The sequence below is a fragment of the Eublepharis macularius genome, chromosome 2 (assembly GCF_028583425.1).
Source record: "Eublepharis macularius isolate TG4126 chromosome 2, MPM_Emac_v1.0, whole genome shotgun sequence".
NCBI lineage: Eukaryota > Metazoa > Chordata > Lepidosauria > Squamata > Eublepharidae > Eublepharis > Eublepharis macularius.
In genome coordinates, this window is record NC_072791.1 from 4941540 (window position 1) to 4958206 (window position 16667).

A 16667-nucleotide genomic window follows, 5' to 3' on the forward strand; every position below is an offset into this window, starting at 1 on the left:
CAGACTTGATCTGGTGCAGAAAAGTTAACAGGTTTCACTGATAAGTCCTTACTACTTAAAACACTCTGGCAAACCTATGAGAAAATGTATACACGTGGTATGCCCCATATATGTATACCACAACTGAAATAACAATGTATCCTGGGGTAAAAAACAATGACCTCCCCCATTTATTTATTTATCACAGTGGCTAAAGTCATTCTGTTTCGCAATATCCAAACACTCAGGAAGGGGCCGTAGCTCAGTGGGACAGCAATCTGCTCGGCATGCAGAAGGTCCCAAGTTCAATCCTTGGCATATCCAGTCTAAAAGATCGGGTAGTGGGTGATACGAGAGATGTCTACTTGACAACCCGTTGAGCAGCTGCCAGTATAAGTAGACGATACTGACCTCGATGGACCAAAGGTCTGATTCAGCCTAAAGCAGGTTGACAAGTGTCTGATAATGGTCCAATTCAGTTTAAGACAGTTTCATGTATCTTGCCCTTTATCGTATAACACCCAGAACCTGAAAACACTTTTGCACGAGGCAGAAAATAACTGCATGGTTTTGTTTGTATCAGAGGTAATATTTCCTCCAAGACCTTCTTCTTTTGCAGCGAGGCAAGTGTTTTCCAGGTTATCAAGCAGGGCTGCATCGCTGCAGAGTCCCTGTTCCCCTGAAACAGTGTTTGCTGGGAAAATATTCATGCAGCATTTTTAAACCCCAAATATGATTTATGGGCTGGAGCAAAAAAGCACTCCAAAAGCAAAATCAGTAGATTTTTAGGGTTGTTTTGTAACTAGGGGCCTTTTTGTTTACAGAGAGAAAAATGTAGGTGGTAAAAGCTGCTACACTAAGAGGAAACATAGGTAGAGCTACTTTTCTGACCCCCAAAAGTGCAGCTGGGGTGGGAAATTCACACATGCACATCTGGGTTGTCTGTGAGATAACACATAAAGGATATTGCTTTACTAAGGTCCAGCTGGACAACTCCTGTGGGATCTTCCAAGAAAAACTTCCCCTTAAAACAAACAACAAAAGTAATTGAAACCGAGCAATCTAGCATTCCGCATTCTCCACAAACTGGTATCCCCATACTCCTATCTATCGAACCATGGAATATCTCGGACAAATTCCTTCCCTCTTTGAGTTACGATTTAACACAAACCCATTTGCTAACGCTGAAAAGCACAATGTAGAGCGTACCTCCTTCAACTGAGTAATCATTCCGAGCACAATCACGTCCCCGACTCTCGCCGAGTTGCCCAACAGTGTTTCGATAGTTTTAAGCTGGAATCACAGACGACCAATTATTTCATCAAGAGCACGGTGACCAAAAATACATGACAGCAACATATGTCAGACATATCACTGGGAGCATTGGCCACTCCTTTCAGCATCAAAAGGCCCACTGTTACACTGAGGAGGGCCCGTCAACCATAGTATGTTTGACGTATGGAATTACATGAGATCACCCTCCTACGGCAACTCCTCTGCAGCATCAGCATGTTTGTTTTACCTGAAATTTACTTCGACTTTCATCTGGATGGGTGCCAATGGCTGATGGAGTGAACAATTCGTGTCTATGAGTTCTCTACAGAGCAGAAAACAAGAACATCACCACACAACTATGAGTAAGATTTTTTCCCTTGTATGAAACGTAGTATCACCTTACATTTCTTATTTATTGTTAATAATTATGTTCCAGGCTATGTACTGTGATTATTTGCCTTTACATATGTGTGCAGGTGCCATCAAGTCCCAATTAACTTACAGCGACCCCAGCAAAGGGCTTTCAAGGCAAGTCGTTTGCCTTTGCCTTCCTCTGCAGAATTCTCCCCCGTAGTCGCTCATCTAAGTACTGATTCTGTTTAGCTTTCGAGACTGGATTGTATTGGGCTATACTATGCCACATTCCCTCCCCACTGATGTGTGTGTGTGTGTGTGTGTGTCTGTGTGCGCACATGTGTGTGTTATGGGCCATGAAGCTGAAGGCCAGTGGTTGAAGGGGGGGGGGGCGAGATAAATTGTTGCTTCATGACCCGCTTAAGGGCTTCCTAGAAGCATTGGGTGGAGTTAGAACATGATATTCTGCATAGACCTTTGCTTGTTCCAGGAGGGCTCTTCTCACGTTCTTATACAGAATGATTAAATCTAGAAATCCAAGAAGCAGCAATTATTGTAATCGTTCTGGATAGGCTCAAACGTTTTGTTCTCTTTCTCTTTAAATAAACTAAATGTTCATTCTGACATAAAATATTTCATCCCATGGCTACAATCGTTTAAAGAACGAAGCTCTCCCTCTCCGCAAGCTTCCCTAGGAGAGTGAAATAGCTTAATCTCTCAGACCACAAAACTCCTTTTACTCTAAACAGTTACCACTTTTCTCACCTGCTGCAAGATGATGTAACGTTCACGAAATAATTCTGCTTTATCCTTGGCAGAGCCAAATAAATTTGGTGCGGGGTGGCCGGTCATTGAGAGACTGAAAGAAAATTGTACAGAGGTTTGCATAAAGGTGAACTTTAAGATGGCAAAGTTGTTCATCAATGAAAACAGTGGCTTGGATCCCATGCATGTTAGATGGAAGCTCGCTCCCCAGCAGACATCTTCCTCTAGCATTTCCATTAGAGCATGGGTCCATTGAAAAGCACTGATTTTGTGAAATGGATCCCTGTACAAACAGAAGAGCTAGAGGAAGAGGAAGCATGGTCAATGGCAAAGGCTGCCTAGCTTTTTTTCTGCCCTGCCCTTGGCCTGGTGGAACGCTCTCTCGCTGGAGATCCGGGCCCTGTGGGACCTGTTACAGTTCCGCAGGGCCTGTAAAATGGAGATGTTCCACCGACCCTTTGGCTGAGTGCCAGTGGGTGTCCTCCTTCTTCCATCTAAGACCACCACTTCTTCTGGGGCTGCCCTCGGCCATCTGCTATGCCCGTATACAGACTCACAATATTTGTTTAAATAGCCTGCTCCTGGACTATTTTAATGACTTTTTAAAAATTATTACTGATTTTATGTTTTTGTGACTTTTAATGTATTTTTTGAATGTTGTTAGCCACCCTGAGCCCATCTGTGGGGAGGGCGGGGTATAAATAAAATAAAATAAATAAAAAAACAAACTTGCATGGAATTCATTCATAGGATCCAAGCCAAAGTTTGCTAAAACAGGGGTCTAGAAAACCTTGGGCAGCTGTGGAGCTCAGTGAGCTTGGGCCACTCATACTTTCTCCGCATAACCCTATTTAGCAGGGTTGTTGTAAGGATAAACTGGGGAGGAGACAACCATGTATGCCACTTTGAGTACCTTAAAGGAACGGTGGGATAAAACTGAGATAAATAGCAAGAACTTACGGGAGAAATTTCTTTCTTTCAGAATTGTAAATGTAGTGTGGGATGTCAAAAGCCCCGATGATGTTGAAAATATGGTCTCTGGAAGGGGGAAGAAAACACCTTTGAAAATATTCTTTGAAACAAGTCACCTGAGAAACTTTGCTTCATTGTTCCAGAAAAAGTGTAACAATCCATCCTTTGCATTGCTGGAGTACTGTATCACCATCTAACTCACAACATATAACCAATTACCAGCTTAGTCTCTCCGTGTGGATCAAAAAATCTACAGGACTGGGCCAACCAAAGAGATTTATAAAAACAGAAAAATCTGGAAAAAATGGGGGGGGGACTTTTGGCCATTTGGGGCCATTTTCTGCTGGGATCGGGGCCGAAATGCCCAGGACTGGGTTGGTGCACCAGCCCCACCCAGTCCCAGGCTGGGACTGGTGCCCATGGACCCAGTCCCAGCCATTTTCGCCCCAATCTGGGCCCAAATGGGGCCAAAATGGCTATTTTCAGACATTTTGGGCCCATTTCTGCTGGGATCGGAGCTGGGATGGCCAGGATCGGGTCGGTGCTGGGTGGAGGGATCCTCCCCTGCCTAGCACTGACCTGGTCTGGACTATTTTGGCCCTGATCCGGGCCCAAACGGGCCCCAAATGGCCATTTGGGGCCCGTTTCGGCCAGGATTGGGGCCAAAACCCCCAGGATTGAGTCAGTGCCTGGCGGGGGACCCCTCCCCTGCCCAGCACCGACCCAAGCTGGGCCATGTTGGGCCCGATCCAGGCCAAAACGGGCCCAAAATGGCCAATTTGAGCCATTTGGAGTCAATTTTGGCCTGGATTGGGGCCAAAACGGCCCTGATTGGGCCATTGCCAGGTGGGGGGACACTCCCCCATCTGGCAGCAGCCGAATCCCAGCCTGATCAAGGGGCGTGGCATTTGCTAATTATTTATGCTAATGAGTTCTTGCAGCTCTCTTTTTCTATGAAATGGCCCCTGGGTAAAGGGCAACTGGGCAGATGAGAAAGGGCAGAATCAGCCTCACAGCAAGAGGCGAGGGAGACAGGTACAGCAGAGGAATGGATTTCTCTTTCCCTACAACAAGTCCCCCTCTTCTATATTTAAATTTAGAAGGAACTTTTTTTGCATTTTCTCAAGCCGGGACGGACACATCAGGAAGGGGGCCCACAAAGCCCTTTTGTTCATGCTGAAACGCTCATCTCTAGGACTAAAAATCACACACAGTGGACACAATAAAAGGAGCAGGGGAAGGGGAACAAAATTCAGAACCAAAAAGTACCAGGGCACATTAACCCTTTCACTGCTGGTCGCTGCTCTGCTCCAAATCCCCACCACCTTTCCCCAGGCAGGATTTCCAAGCCCAGCCCTTCCTGGACCTCAGAAATCTGTGTCTTTGTAAAGCACCAGGGTGATATACAATACATTCTGATTTAAACTGTAGATTAGGACACTTGTTTATTAATTTGCTTTAATCGGTAAGACCTACAGACCCTATTCTGTCAAGATAAAAGGAAAAACATACCTAGCTGAAGTTGCTGTCCCCCGATTTAAAGGTAACTTGTAAGAATAAAATTGAGTTACTGCAAATGATATCAAGGAAAAGGCAGCTAGCTTTTAGTCCCACAGTATTTCTCATAAAAACAGGCTTTAGAAGTTCCTTTTAAACAGCATTAGCTCCCTAGGCTAAGTCACACAGCTTCCTAGACATGCCTTTTTAATGCGAGAACCAAATTACAACCCCTGCAAGAGTTCTATTCGCTGAAGAAAGGAAAAATGTTAATTGAGTTTTAAATCTGAAACATCAACAGCGAGGGACAGAAACAGGGCAATTAACAGAATCAGATTGCAAAAAAGTTCCCGGCGCTTTGTTCATTTATTTAAATGAACATATGCCAACGTACATGGTTTCATCGAGGGACTGGCTGCACTCCAGGACCGCCGCTTCCACTGTAGACCTTTCAATCATGTTACATGACACTGAAAGGAACATTTCACAGAATTAAAACAGCAGCCATCTCTAATGAGAAACAGCAAAATAAGTTGATGGAGCACATCCAATCTCCAGGCTTCAAAAAAAGATCACTATGGGATTACAATATTTTTTAGCAAGGGGACAATCCTCAACACAAGAATTGGACTGATACGTTTGAGAGCACGTCCAAGTGTGTTACTTGCACAGTCTCCTGATGTGCTGACAGATCGGGGATCCCTTGATATGTACCGTCCCCACACACAAGACTTTCTTTCTACCCCCTCTCAAAATTTATATTTGGAGATCTGGGTGGACTCAGCACTGTATCAGAGCTAATTACAGTGTAAGAGGCTGAGACAGAGAGTGAACAGGAAGCCACAACTTTACGCAGGTCACCAGCACAGGATTCCATTCCTTCAATATAATTTGCAAGATTCCTGCCCAAAGATTCCGGCCAAAAGGCCTCTGCTGACCAACTGAACAAGAAGCTTAATGAGATTTTATGGTCGCCAAGCAAATGCCATGAATATCTGTCCCACCTCATTAGGATGGGACACAGCTTCCCAAAAGTAGTCAAGTGGGGAAAAAAAAGTCTCTTAGCTTGACTGCCAGCATTACCGAACGTTCTTATCCAGTCCTCCTCCTCTACTCCAGCCATAAGCAGAAGAGAAGACAGCTTGTGAGCCAGCTGCGGCCACTCCTAGGCAGGAAAGATTTCGCCACTATGTTACATACCTGGTAATCTAGATTAGGTTACTGCAACTCACTCTATGTGGGGCTACCCTTGACGACTGTCTGAGAGTAGGTAGAGAATGATGCAGCCAGAACGCTGATTGGAGTGGGTCATAGGGAACACATCACTCCCTCTGGCTCCCAATTTGCTTCTGGGCCCAATTTCAGGTGCTGGCATTGACCTTTAAAGACCTATACAGCTTGGTGACAGCCTATGGACCACTCTGATCATTTTCAGAGGCCCTGTTTCGGGAGAGGGGAGACCATCTGAGACTAGACGGGTAGCAACCTGAGAAAGGGCCTTCTCAATCGTGGCACCAGAACTTTCAAACTCCCTCCCCAGCTTCCCTCTACCATTGTCTTCCACCAGCGGGTGAAGACTCTTCTTTGGAATTCCTTCACTATCTCCCTGTTGGTGTGTTTTTACACATATAAACACCCACATGCCCACACATGCTTTTTAATGTTTTAGTGTGTGTGTATACTCCCATATACATACAGACACACAAACATAAACACATGCTTTTTAATGTTTGAAATGTTTAATGTTTTTAATATTTGAAATGCCTCCTGGGGGCATTTCATGCTGTCTTTCTAGCAAGGGGACAACCCTCAAAACAAGAATTAAACTGATATGTGAGAGAGCACATCTGGCAAGTGTGTTACTTGCACAGCCTCCTGATGTGCTGACAGCATCTGGGGTCCCCTGATGTGTACCCCCTCCAAACACAAATCTTGGGGCAAGACAGAATGAAAACGTTTTATAATAATAATAACATTCGATTTATATACCGCCCTTCAGGATAACTTAATGCTCACTCAGAGCGGTTTACAAAGTGTTATTATTACCCTACAACAATCACCCTGTGAGGTAGGTGGGGCTGAGAGAGTTCCAGAGAACTGTGACTTGCCCAAGGTCACCCAGCTGGCTTCGTGGAGGAGTGGGGAATCAAACCTGGCTCTCCAGATTAGAGTCCCATGCTCTTAACCACTACACCAAACTGGCTTTTAAATAATTGTTTTACAAAATTTATACTCTCTCTTTCTGCCCTAATAAGGGTCACAAAAGCAGCTAACCAATTAAAAACATACATCATAAAATTACATCTTAAAAGCTTAGTAAGTTAGAATATTAACTTAGTTATCATTAAGTTTGAATTATGGTTAAGTATAAGATATGAGAAGTATGCTGTTAATTATGGGAAGAAGTATTAGTAAAATTAATTTGATAAGTATGTTATTAATTTTGCAAAGAAATATCAGTAAAACTAATATAGTATGTATATATTATAGAGTAATTAGGGCTTAGAGTAAGGATTGTTATGTAGGGGTGCTTGATTGTTTAATATAGGATATGTTAAGTAATAAAGGGGGTAGAGGGTTGGAAAGCTGTTGGAAGTCAAGAAGGAGGGGGGGAAGGGTGGGGGTTAGATTAGATTTAATCAGATAGGGTTTAATTGAAATATTGTTTGAAATTATGCTCACCAATAAATTTTTTTTTAAAAAAATTACATCTTAAAAGCCATTAAAAACCAACAAAAACACATCATTACAACATTTAAACCCAGAGCTAAAATACACAGAAAAACATAAAACCAAATGATTAAAACGTTGGGCAGGAAGGAGGGAGCACTGAGATCATTACTTAAATTATCATTACCAAATAAATATAAATTAATATAATGGTTAAAGTATCAGACAAGCTTCTTGGAGACCCAGGCTCACATCGCCACTGTACCATGGAAGCTCGCTGGGTGTCCTGGGGCCAGTCACACACACCCAGCCTCACAGGGTAGCTGTTGTGAGAATAAAATGGAAGCAGCGTTAATGATGTTATAAGCCACTTTGAGGGGGAGAAAAGCAAAGTGTAAATATCTTTATTTATTTATTTGGCTTTGAAAAGCTCCATGCTCACTGTTATATGTAGGGCAGAGCGTTCCCAAGCTAGCCATGTCTCTTTTCCAGTTAAGGCCAGGGAGCAGAGGAGGAGTGAATATCAGGTGCTGGCAACAGCTGCCACAAAGCTAAGAGACAATAAAGGTGAAGGGTTTACATTTGTTGAAAATACTAGGCACCGTGGCAACTGGGAACCTGGGACGTGTTGAGTTTTGATATAGGCTGCCCTGAGCTCCTAGGAAGAAGGGCAGGATAAAAATGCACAGAGACAAGCATGTCAAAAACTGATCACTTAGGATGTCAAGGAAACTTCAAAAATTAGTCAGATTGGCCTGTGGTATAGATTCAGGTGGGTGAAACCTATGCACATGTATAATGCAGAAGGCACTTTAAAATGGGCGCTGGTCACATTTTTAAGAGATGGGAACAAACTTTTACTAGTGTACTAGTTGTAAACAGCACAGAAAGAGATTCAACGTAATAGCTACTTTTAAACAAAATTATCCAATCCATAGAGTAAAAAGTCCAGTAGCACCAGTAGATGAATCTGATGAAGAGAGTTGTGGTTCTCAAAAGCTTATGCTACAATAAAATTGGTTAGTTTTAAAGGTGCTACTGGGCTCTTTACTATTTTGCTACTACAGACTAACATGGCTAACTTCTCTGGACCAATCCATAGAGGTTATAATTCAATTTTCAAATGGCATGGCCGGATGGCCCCTGTCCCCAGAGTTACATTCAGAAGGAAAAGAGGAAAAATCCCTCCATATGCAAGTTTTTTACTCTGCCATTTTTCCCCAATTTTTTCAGTTAATAAAGGCATTTAGAAGAACTCTATCATCAATAAACAGCAATACACAAAAGGCACCAAAATATGTGTTTTTCTTTTTGAATTACTCCTCAGAGCACTTAAGAAAATGAAGAATCTACTTACAAGGCTGTTTTTCAACAGCGTCAATTATATTTTCTATCATATCTTCAAGCTCGACTTCACTAACAGCTTGAAGGGCTTCTGTGAGATATTTAGTCGCCTCACTGATTAAAGAGAGAGAGAAAAAGTTAGCCAAGATATCACCTTAAATTTAAAGTTTGTTCTATGCCGATACGGTGCTAACACATGGACGTCAGCCTATAGCTGGATCAGACCAGAGGTCCCTCCAGTCCAATACACAGTCAGCGACCAGAATATGCAAGTCTCAGAAGATCATAAGCTGTCTCTGAAGGCAAGAGCCTTTCCCAGCGTCTGGTAGTCAGAGGTAAACTACAGATATTTCATTTTGTCACAGTATCTAATATGCAATGATAGCCCTAGCCTCTAGGAATATGTTTAATCACAGTTTAAAGCCGTCTAAAGTAGCAGCCACCACATGTTGGGGCGGTGATACCCACAAATTAATCACACATTGTGAGACAAAGTACTTCTGATCCAGAACTGAGGGCCCGTCAATTTCATTTGAGTTACCCCAAGTTCTTGTGGTAGAAAATGCAGTCAAGCGATAGCTGATTTATAGCGACCCCTGACAGGGTTTTCAAGGCAAGAGACTAACAGAGGCGGTTTGCCTGCCTCTGCAACCCCAGCCTTCTCCGGAGGTCTCCCGACAACTACAAACCTGCTTAGCTTCTCAGATCTGACTATCAGGTAAAGGCATCCTAATTTCTAGTCTCATGAAAAAGGGCAAATATTGATATTGGCTTTCTCCACACCAATAATTGCTTTATACACGTTTGTCTATTTAGTTATTTACGTTACTTACAGTCCGCCTTTCTCACTGAGACTCAAGGAGGATTCCACACTGATAGTCAATAGAATCAACAATAAACCATGCAATAGAGTATGCAAATGCAAATTTACAGAAACTTGAAAACAATCTGATATAGGGCTGAAACAAATGAAACAAACAGAGCATAAGCAATTAAGCCTGACATATTAAACAACACAGAAACTACCCAGTAGGATCATACTTACAGAACAGACAATATACAGTAGTCTAGTCTACAGTCCCTATCTTTCCACCAACCAATGCATCTCTTTGGAATATTTCCACCTTAACTCTCTTTTTTACTAAACATCAAAAGTTTCAGACTTTCCTTTTTGAAAAGAGGAGACAAATATTCTAAAGGGCTGTGCCTTTTTGTCCAAACATCAGAGAGATGCTTAGACAAAAGGACAAGAACTGTAGACTATACTACTGCGTGCTTTCTGTTGCTATATAACTATGTTCCTACTGAGAAGCATCCACATTGTTTACTATGTCATCAAAATGCTTATGTTGTGTTTCAGCACTGTATCAGCCCTGTATCAGATTTCTCCTTGTTTTGAAAATTCTGCAATCTATATCCTATTGTATTGTCTATTGAATATCCCAGCCATTGATAGTGTTGATTTACACTGTGTAATCAGCCTTGAGTCTCAGTAAGAATGGCAGACTACAAATAACACAAATAATGTAAATAAAAGGTTGTTGCATGAGGTTCATAAGTTGTATATATTGCAGAATCACAACAGATGTGAAGACACAACATTCAGGTCAGTCTAAGAAACTATCAGTTGAAGACAAAGGAAGTATTTCCTGTGGAGTTAAATGGCTTCTGCATACCTTGTCTACCTTGATGAGAAATGCCTGGGAAGGCGACAGACACACAAACTTGTTTCACCCACCCCAGTTTGGAAGAGCTGTCTGCCTGCTTTCAAACTGAAGCCCGATTTAAATACAACGCAGAAAAGCAAGGACTTCCCTGCGCAATTTTGCATACCCTCAATGTGTTGCTGAAAATGATTCCTTAGCCACATCAGCACACCAGAGCTTCATTGCCTAGGTCAGTGTTGCACTGCAACGCTACATAGCAACTAGTTACAGCATTAGTTAAATGTGCTGCTAGTGGTCCAGGAGCCCTTCCCTGCATAATCTTGCTTGAGCCCAACATCTGTTCAAACTGTGCAGCTCTGCATGCAGCCTCAGCTGGCCCACACAATGGAAACCCAGGCCACAGCCAGGTACACAACAGTTGTATGCCAAACAGCTGAAAGCGCAGTTGAAACAAGATGCCGGGCACTCACAACATTGTGCAAGTTCTTCTTGGACAGGGCTTCATCTGCCAGGGCAGTTCAAGCTGTGGCAGAGAGAAAAGATGTGGCAAGCAGAGAAATGTTGTCACCCATTTGTGGAGTGTGCAAGTTAGAGTGTCTTCTCACAGAGGGCCTCGTCCAGTCTAGTGCAGGGCAGCTAGACAGCTGGCCTGGGATCTGAGATCCCCAGGTTCAAATCCCTACTGTGCCACAGGGCAGTCCCTCTCTCTCTTGGCCTCCCCTACCTCACAGGGTTGGTGTGAGGACAAAACGCAGAGGGAGAGCCAAGTATACCATTCGGTCCAAAGAAGGGAGTACTGACTCTCGAAAGCTTGCACCCTGAAAATCTTATTGGTCACTGGAGTCAAACCCTGAATTCCTTGGAGGAAGGGGCAGGATTAATATGAACCAGGCAGGCAGATTTTTCCAGTATACCCAATCAGGTCTTAGTCTGTGCCCACCTTGCTTCAGCACCAGCCCAATGAAGACCTTTCCTGAAAGTCCCAGGTTCAATTCCCAGCACTGCTGCCAGTCTGAGTAGACAATTATGGCCTTGGGGGCTAAGAATCTGATAAAGGGCAAGGCAGCTTTGTGTGTTTAAGAGCACTGTGTGACTCAAAAGCTTGCTCACTGAGATCCTAAATGGAGGCATAACACCCCCTGGGCTGGGGTCTCCCAATGGCCGGCAATGGCAATAGCTTTGGCTTGAGTTGCCAACTCCAGGTTGGGACATTCTCGGGTCTCAGTCGTCTGGAGACGAGATCTAAACAGGGAGATATCCAAGTGCCACCGGGAGGCTGGCAACCAGGGCTGCAGCTTTTGTAATCACTCTGTGATTTTCCTCCATTTCCCACAGCAGCCCTTCTCCGCCTGGCCCGGGCGAGCGTGCGGCCGCCCCCTACTCACGCGCGGAGCAGCAGGCCGTGCATCTTGAAGGCGCCGCTGACTTTGCCCCGCAGCTTCTCCGCAGCCATCTTGAGCGGTTCGCGCCAAAACGGAGCCTCGCCCGACGCGCCGCCCTGGCTCGCTAGGCCGCGCCTCCGGGCCGAGGGGGGGAACCGCCTCAGCGGCCGCCTCCTTCAGGCCCTGCCCGCTGGGCCGCGAGCCGGCCGAGGGCGTGTGTTTTTTCTAAAGCGCCTTTCGACGCACGTCTGAATAGACCCCGGTTGGCTCCGCATCCATAAGCGCAAAAGCGACTCCCCCCCCCCGCCCCCATGACGGCTCTGAGTGTTCACGCGAACGCGGGTCGGACCCTTCCTGTCAGCTGAGAGGCCGACATCGCCTTCAGCTGGAAATGGAAAGAAATGCACAATCCGCCCACTGTTGGGGATCCACTTTCGGACCAGATGATGATGATAGATTAAGATGGGTAGCCTTGTCCGTAACAGGGGAAAACAGCAAATGTCATGTCTGAACCCCATCCATGCCAATTTTGATTCTGTTCTGCTGAACACAGTGTATCTTGCTATAGCTCAATATCACTTTGCTAGTGTCATAACTATTCTCAGGCTTTCACAGGTGTTTATCTGTTGGGCTGTAACAGCTTCCAGTGTTTATGACCTTGTGCTCATTCCCAGACTGTGTCTTGCTTCCTAATAACTCAACTTGATACCACAAACGTGTGGAACGTTCTCACACAAAAAGAGCACCAAAGTATTGTTTACGGTTGGGAGGGGGAAGAAAGGAGCAAACTAGAATGTTAAAAGAGAAGTTTCTCTCACATGATGCCATTCCTGTCAACCTCTACTCATGCTGCTTAGATGTCTGCCTTGCTTCTAAGTAGTCCTATGGACCGGTATATGGAAATGATCTGATTTCTGAATAAAAGCCATTTGACTAAGTACTTGTGTCTTACTGCAAATAGTCCAGAGATCTGTCTGCTGTATCCTGTCATCCATAGCCTGACAGCAAGAGTCCAGTAGCACCTATAAGACTAACAAAATTAGTGGTAGTGAGTCACAACTCACTTCTTCAGATACTGTGACTCACGAAAGCTCCTACCCTACCACTAATGTTGCTGGTCTTATAGGTGCTACTGGACTCTTGATCTTTCCCAGTAATAATAATAATAATTTTACATACCGTCCTTCAGGACAATTTAACGCCCACTCAGCATGCTTTACAAAGTGTGTCATTGTTATCCTGAACTTCCAGCACCCCTCAGGCAGCCTGCAATTCCACTTGCGGGGAAGGCAGAATAAAAGTCTAATATTAAATGAAATAAATAAATAAAAAGACTACTAGAAGGGAAACAACGAAAAGATGGTAACTTCAGATGATCAACTATACTCCCCTGCAATCCTGGTCAGAATACAGCCGTCTAAATCCAAAGAAGGTTCTGTTCCAGCAAAAATAATCAGGAGACTTGTGATACTTTAAGGACTAACAGCATTTTATTCCAGCATAAATTTTCAGGGACCACCACCAACTTCTTCTGATGCAGCAGGTAAAGGGTCAGATTTTTGTGTCATTTCTGTCAGTCCTAATAAAACTACTATGCGGAATTATTCTTTTTCATCAGGCTGCAAATTAACACACACATCTCTTTTGCTGTGGTCAACATCCAGCCAAATGAAGCGTTCTGGAGAAAGACAAGGCTGCGTTCTGTCATCTGAGTTGGCCATTATTATTATTATATGATGGAGAGCCAGTTTAGTGATCTGGTTAAGAGCAGCAGGACTCTAATCTGGAGAGCCGGGTTTGATTCCCCACTCCTCCGCTTGAAGCCAGCTGAGTGACCTTGAGTCAGTCACAGTTCTCTCAGAGCTCTCTCAGCCCCACCCACCTCACAGGGTGACTGTTGTGGGGATAATAATGACATACTTTGTAAACCGCTCTGAGTAGGCATTAAGTTGTCCTGAAGGGCTACACCTGCCAGCCTCCAGGTGGTGGCTGGAGATCTCCCAATTACAACTGATCTCCAGGCAACAGAGATTAGTTCCCCTGGAGAAAATGGCTACTTTAACTCTATGGAATTATACCCCCCTGAGGCCCCTTCCCTCACCCCAACCTCTTCAGGCTCTGCCCCCAAAATCTCCAGGAATTTCCCAACCGGGAAACCCCAGGCCAGTGTATAAATGAATATTATTAATGGCTGTTCTTGTGTTTGCCTTCTAGCTGCACTCTCTGCCATGGGTCAAGCAGGGAAGCACCCTGTCCTTTTTTATGTGCCTGCTATGAGGTGAGAGTGCAGCTTTACTCCTGGTAAGGTGTCTGTGGCTGTAAGAGGCCTTCCAGGAGGATAGTTTTAGGTGGGCAGCTGTGTTGAGTCCGCGGTAGAGCAGTAGGATTTGAGTCCAGTGGCACCATATAGACCCAAAAGATTTTCAGGGTAGAATCTTTCAAGACTCAGAGCTCCCTTCTTCAGATAGATCCAGAAGAGTTAGCCGTGTTAGTCTGTAGTTGCAAGACAGTAAAGACTCTAGTAGCACCTTTAAGACTAAGCAACCTTTAGTCTTAAAGGTGCTACTGAAGTCTTTTACTATTTTGCTGCTTCAGATAGTTTCAGGTACATAGCCTGCAGTAGAATAGCAGGGTTAGAGCCCGGGGCACCTTAGAGACCAACTCGATTTTCAGGGTAGAATCTTTCGAGAGTCAACGCCCCCTTCTTCAGATAGATCCAGAAGAGTTAGCCCTGTTAGTCTGTAGTTGCAAAATAGTAAAGACTCTCCAGTCTCACCTTTAAGACCAAGCAATCTTTAGTCTTAAAGGTGCTACTGAACTCTACCATTTTGCTCCTTCAGATAGTTTCAGGTACACAGCCGTGTCTTGCTTTGCAGAATAGCAGGATTAGAATCCGGGGCACCTTAGAGACCAACTCGATTTTCAGGGTAGAATCTTTCGAGAGTCAGAGCTCTCGACTTCAAATAGTTCTGACCCTCGAAAGCTCAGATCCCGGAAACTTCGTCGGCCTCGAAGGCGGCGGGACTCCAATCCTGCTGAGAGGGGGAAACGTCGCACCACTGGATTGCACCACTACGGGCTGCAGGGGGTGGATTCCGCCCCCCCCCTTGAATGTTCCTCTGCGCTCCTGCGAACAGAAACTCGGGGGGAGTCCCCACCACGCCACTGCACGCGCTTTGACTGCAACGCTGCTTTTCTCCTTGCAGGGACTTCGGACCCAGGAGCGCTTCCCCCGCAAGGCGGCGCTCCCCCGGCGCCCGAAGTGGTGCGGCCCGTTCCGTCTCCTCATTCGCCGAGCTGGACGGCGGCGTGGATTTCTCGTCGCCGGGCTTCGTCGCAGGCCGCCCTCCGCTTCTCCCCCCCCCCTCGTCGCCTCCCCAAAGGCCCGAGACCCGCCCCGGCCACCCGCGCCGAGCGGTCGCTTCTCTCCCCGCTTCCCCTCAGCCGCCGCCTGCGCGCCCTCGAAGGGGCAGCAGGGGGAGCTCGCGAAGAGCCTTCCCGGCCGCGGCCGGGCTTCGACGCGACGGAACGCGGTTGCTGAGGCGACGACGGCCGGCGCTGCCCTCCCAGTCGCCCGCGCTAAGATGGCGGCGAGCCCCCGTACTGCTCCCGCCCCTCTCCCTCGAGAGCTCTGCGTGGCCGAGGAGCGCAGCGGCCACTGCGCCGTGGTGGACGGGAACTGCCTTTATGTGTGGGGGGGATACGTGGTAAGGAAGGCGGCGGGGCCGGGGGGGGGGTGAGGCAGGGGAGCGCCGCCCGTTCGCCTCGCCCGCTTCCCCGCCGTCGCGAGGGCGAGGGAAAGAGGCGCCTCGCGCGGGCCGAAGGCTCGGCTCTTCTCCCCTCAGGAGAGAATGGGCGGGAGAGGAGGGGGGCGGAGGCCTCACGAATCCGTCCGGTGATTGGCTGCGGCGCCGGGGCGGGGCGGGGCGGGGTCGAGCCCCAACGGTCAAGCTGCCCCTCCCCCCCCCGCCGCCGCCGCACTATGGCTTAATAATGAAGTTCGAACTAAGGGGGAGAAGACAGTGTGGTGTAGTGGTCAGGGACAGTGCTTTATTTGGTTGTTGATAATACAATCACAATAACTGCTTATATGTGGCCCTTCTGGGCAGATTAGTGGCCACTCAGAGTGGTGTACAAAGTCTGCTATTATATAGGGTTGCCAGGTCCCTATACCTTCCATGCACACACACTCCCAGCGCTGACACGGTGATGTCAGCCCTGGGAAGTGACATCATTACACTGGCAGTGGGCGTGCTCCTGCATTTGCGTAGGGCCAGTTCAGCCCATTTGGGGGCAAAATTGGCGCCGGTGAGGCAGGGGAGCACTCCCATGGCCGGCGTGATGACATCATTTGATCCAGAGGCCATGTTAGTCTGTAGTGGCAAAATAGAAAAGAGTCCAGTAGCACCTTTAAGACTAACCAACTTTACTGTAGCATAAGCTTTTGAGAACCACAGTTCTCTGACGAAGAGCACTCTCTTTTCTGACGAAGAGAACTGTGGTTCTCAAAAGCTTATGCTACAGTAAAGTTGGTTAGTCTTAAAGGTGCTACTGGACTCTTTTCTATTCGACGTCATTTGAGGAAGTGACAGCATTGCGCCCTGCCAGCAGTGCACCCCTTGCACACTCCTCTCAGCCCCGCTTCCCAACTGTATTGTGGGGGTAAAATAGAGTTCCCAGTTGCCCACCAGTGGCAGGCGATCGCTAGGTGGTTTGCTACTTCCTGTCAGTAGCGATTGGCAGGCAATGGGGCAAACCCCCA

The 16667-nt window shown here is 46.2% G+C and overlaps 2 protein-coding genes across 3 annotated transcripts in view; one reads left to right on the top strand and one right to left on the bottom strand.

The window, feature by feature from the left end:
• Nucleotides 1–12008, bottom strand: part of POLE2 (DNA polymerase epsilon 2, accessory subunit) — a 30350-nt gene extending 18342 nt beyond the window's left edge. For both annotated transcript variants that reach the window (XM_054971736.1, XM_054971734.1), the window contains exons 1-8: nt 11909–12008; nt 8870–8970; nt 5237–5312; nt 3334–3411; nt 2374–2467; nt 1502–1576; nt 1189–1272; nt 947–1003 (exon numbers count right to left, since the gene is read on the bottom strand). In XM_054971736.1, coding sequence (XP_054827711.1) covers nt 947–1003; nt 1189–1272; nt 1502–1576; nt 2374–2467; nt 3334–3411; nt 5237–5312; nt 8870–8970; nt 11909–11976 — 633 coding nt within the window. In that variant the 5' untranslated portion in view covers nt 11977–12008. The remainder of the gene's footprint in view (nt 1–946; nt 1004–1188; nt 1273–1501; nt 1577–2373; nt 2468–3333; nt 3412–5236; nt 5313–8869; nt 8971–11908) is intronic.
• A 3301-nt stretch (nt 12009–15309) lies between these two features.
• The window catches only part of KLHDC1 (kelch domain containing 1), a 31390-nt gene continuing 30032 nt past the window's right edge, over nt 15310–16667 (top strand). Inside the window, exon 1 of the mRNA XM_054972606.1 lies at nt 15310–15612. Within this exon, the coding sequence (XP_054828581.1) occupies nt 15490–15612 (123 nt within the window). The 5' untranslated portion in view covers nt 15310–15489. The remainder of the gene's footprint in view (nt 15613–16667) is intronic.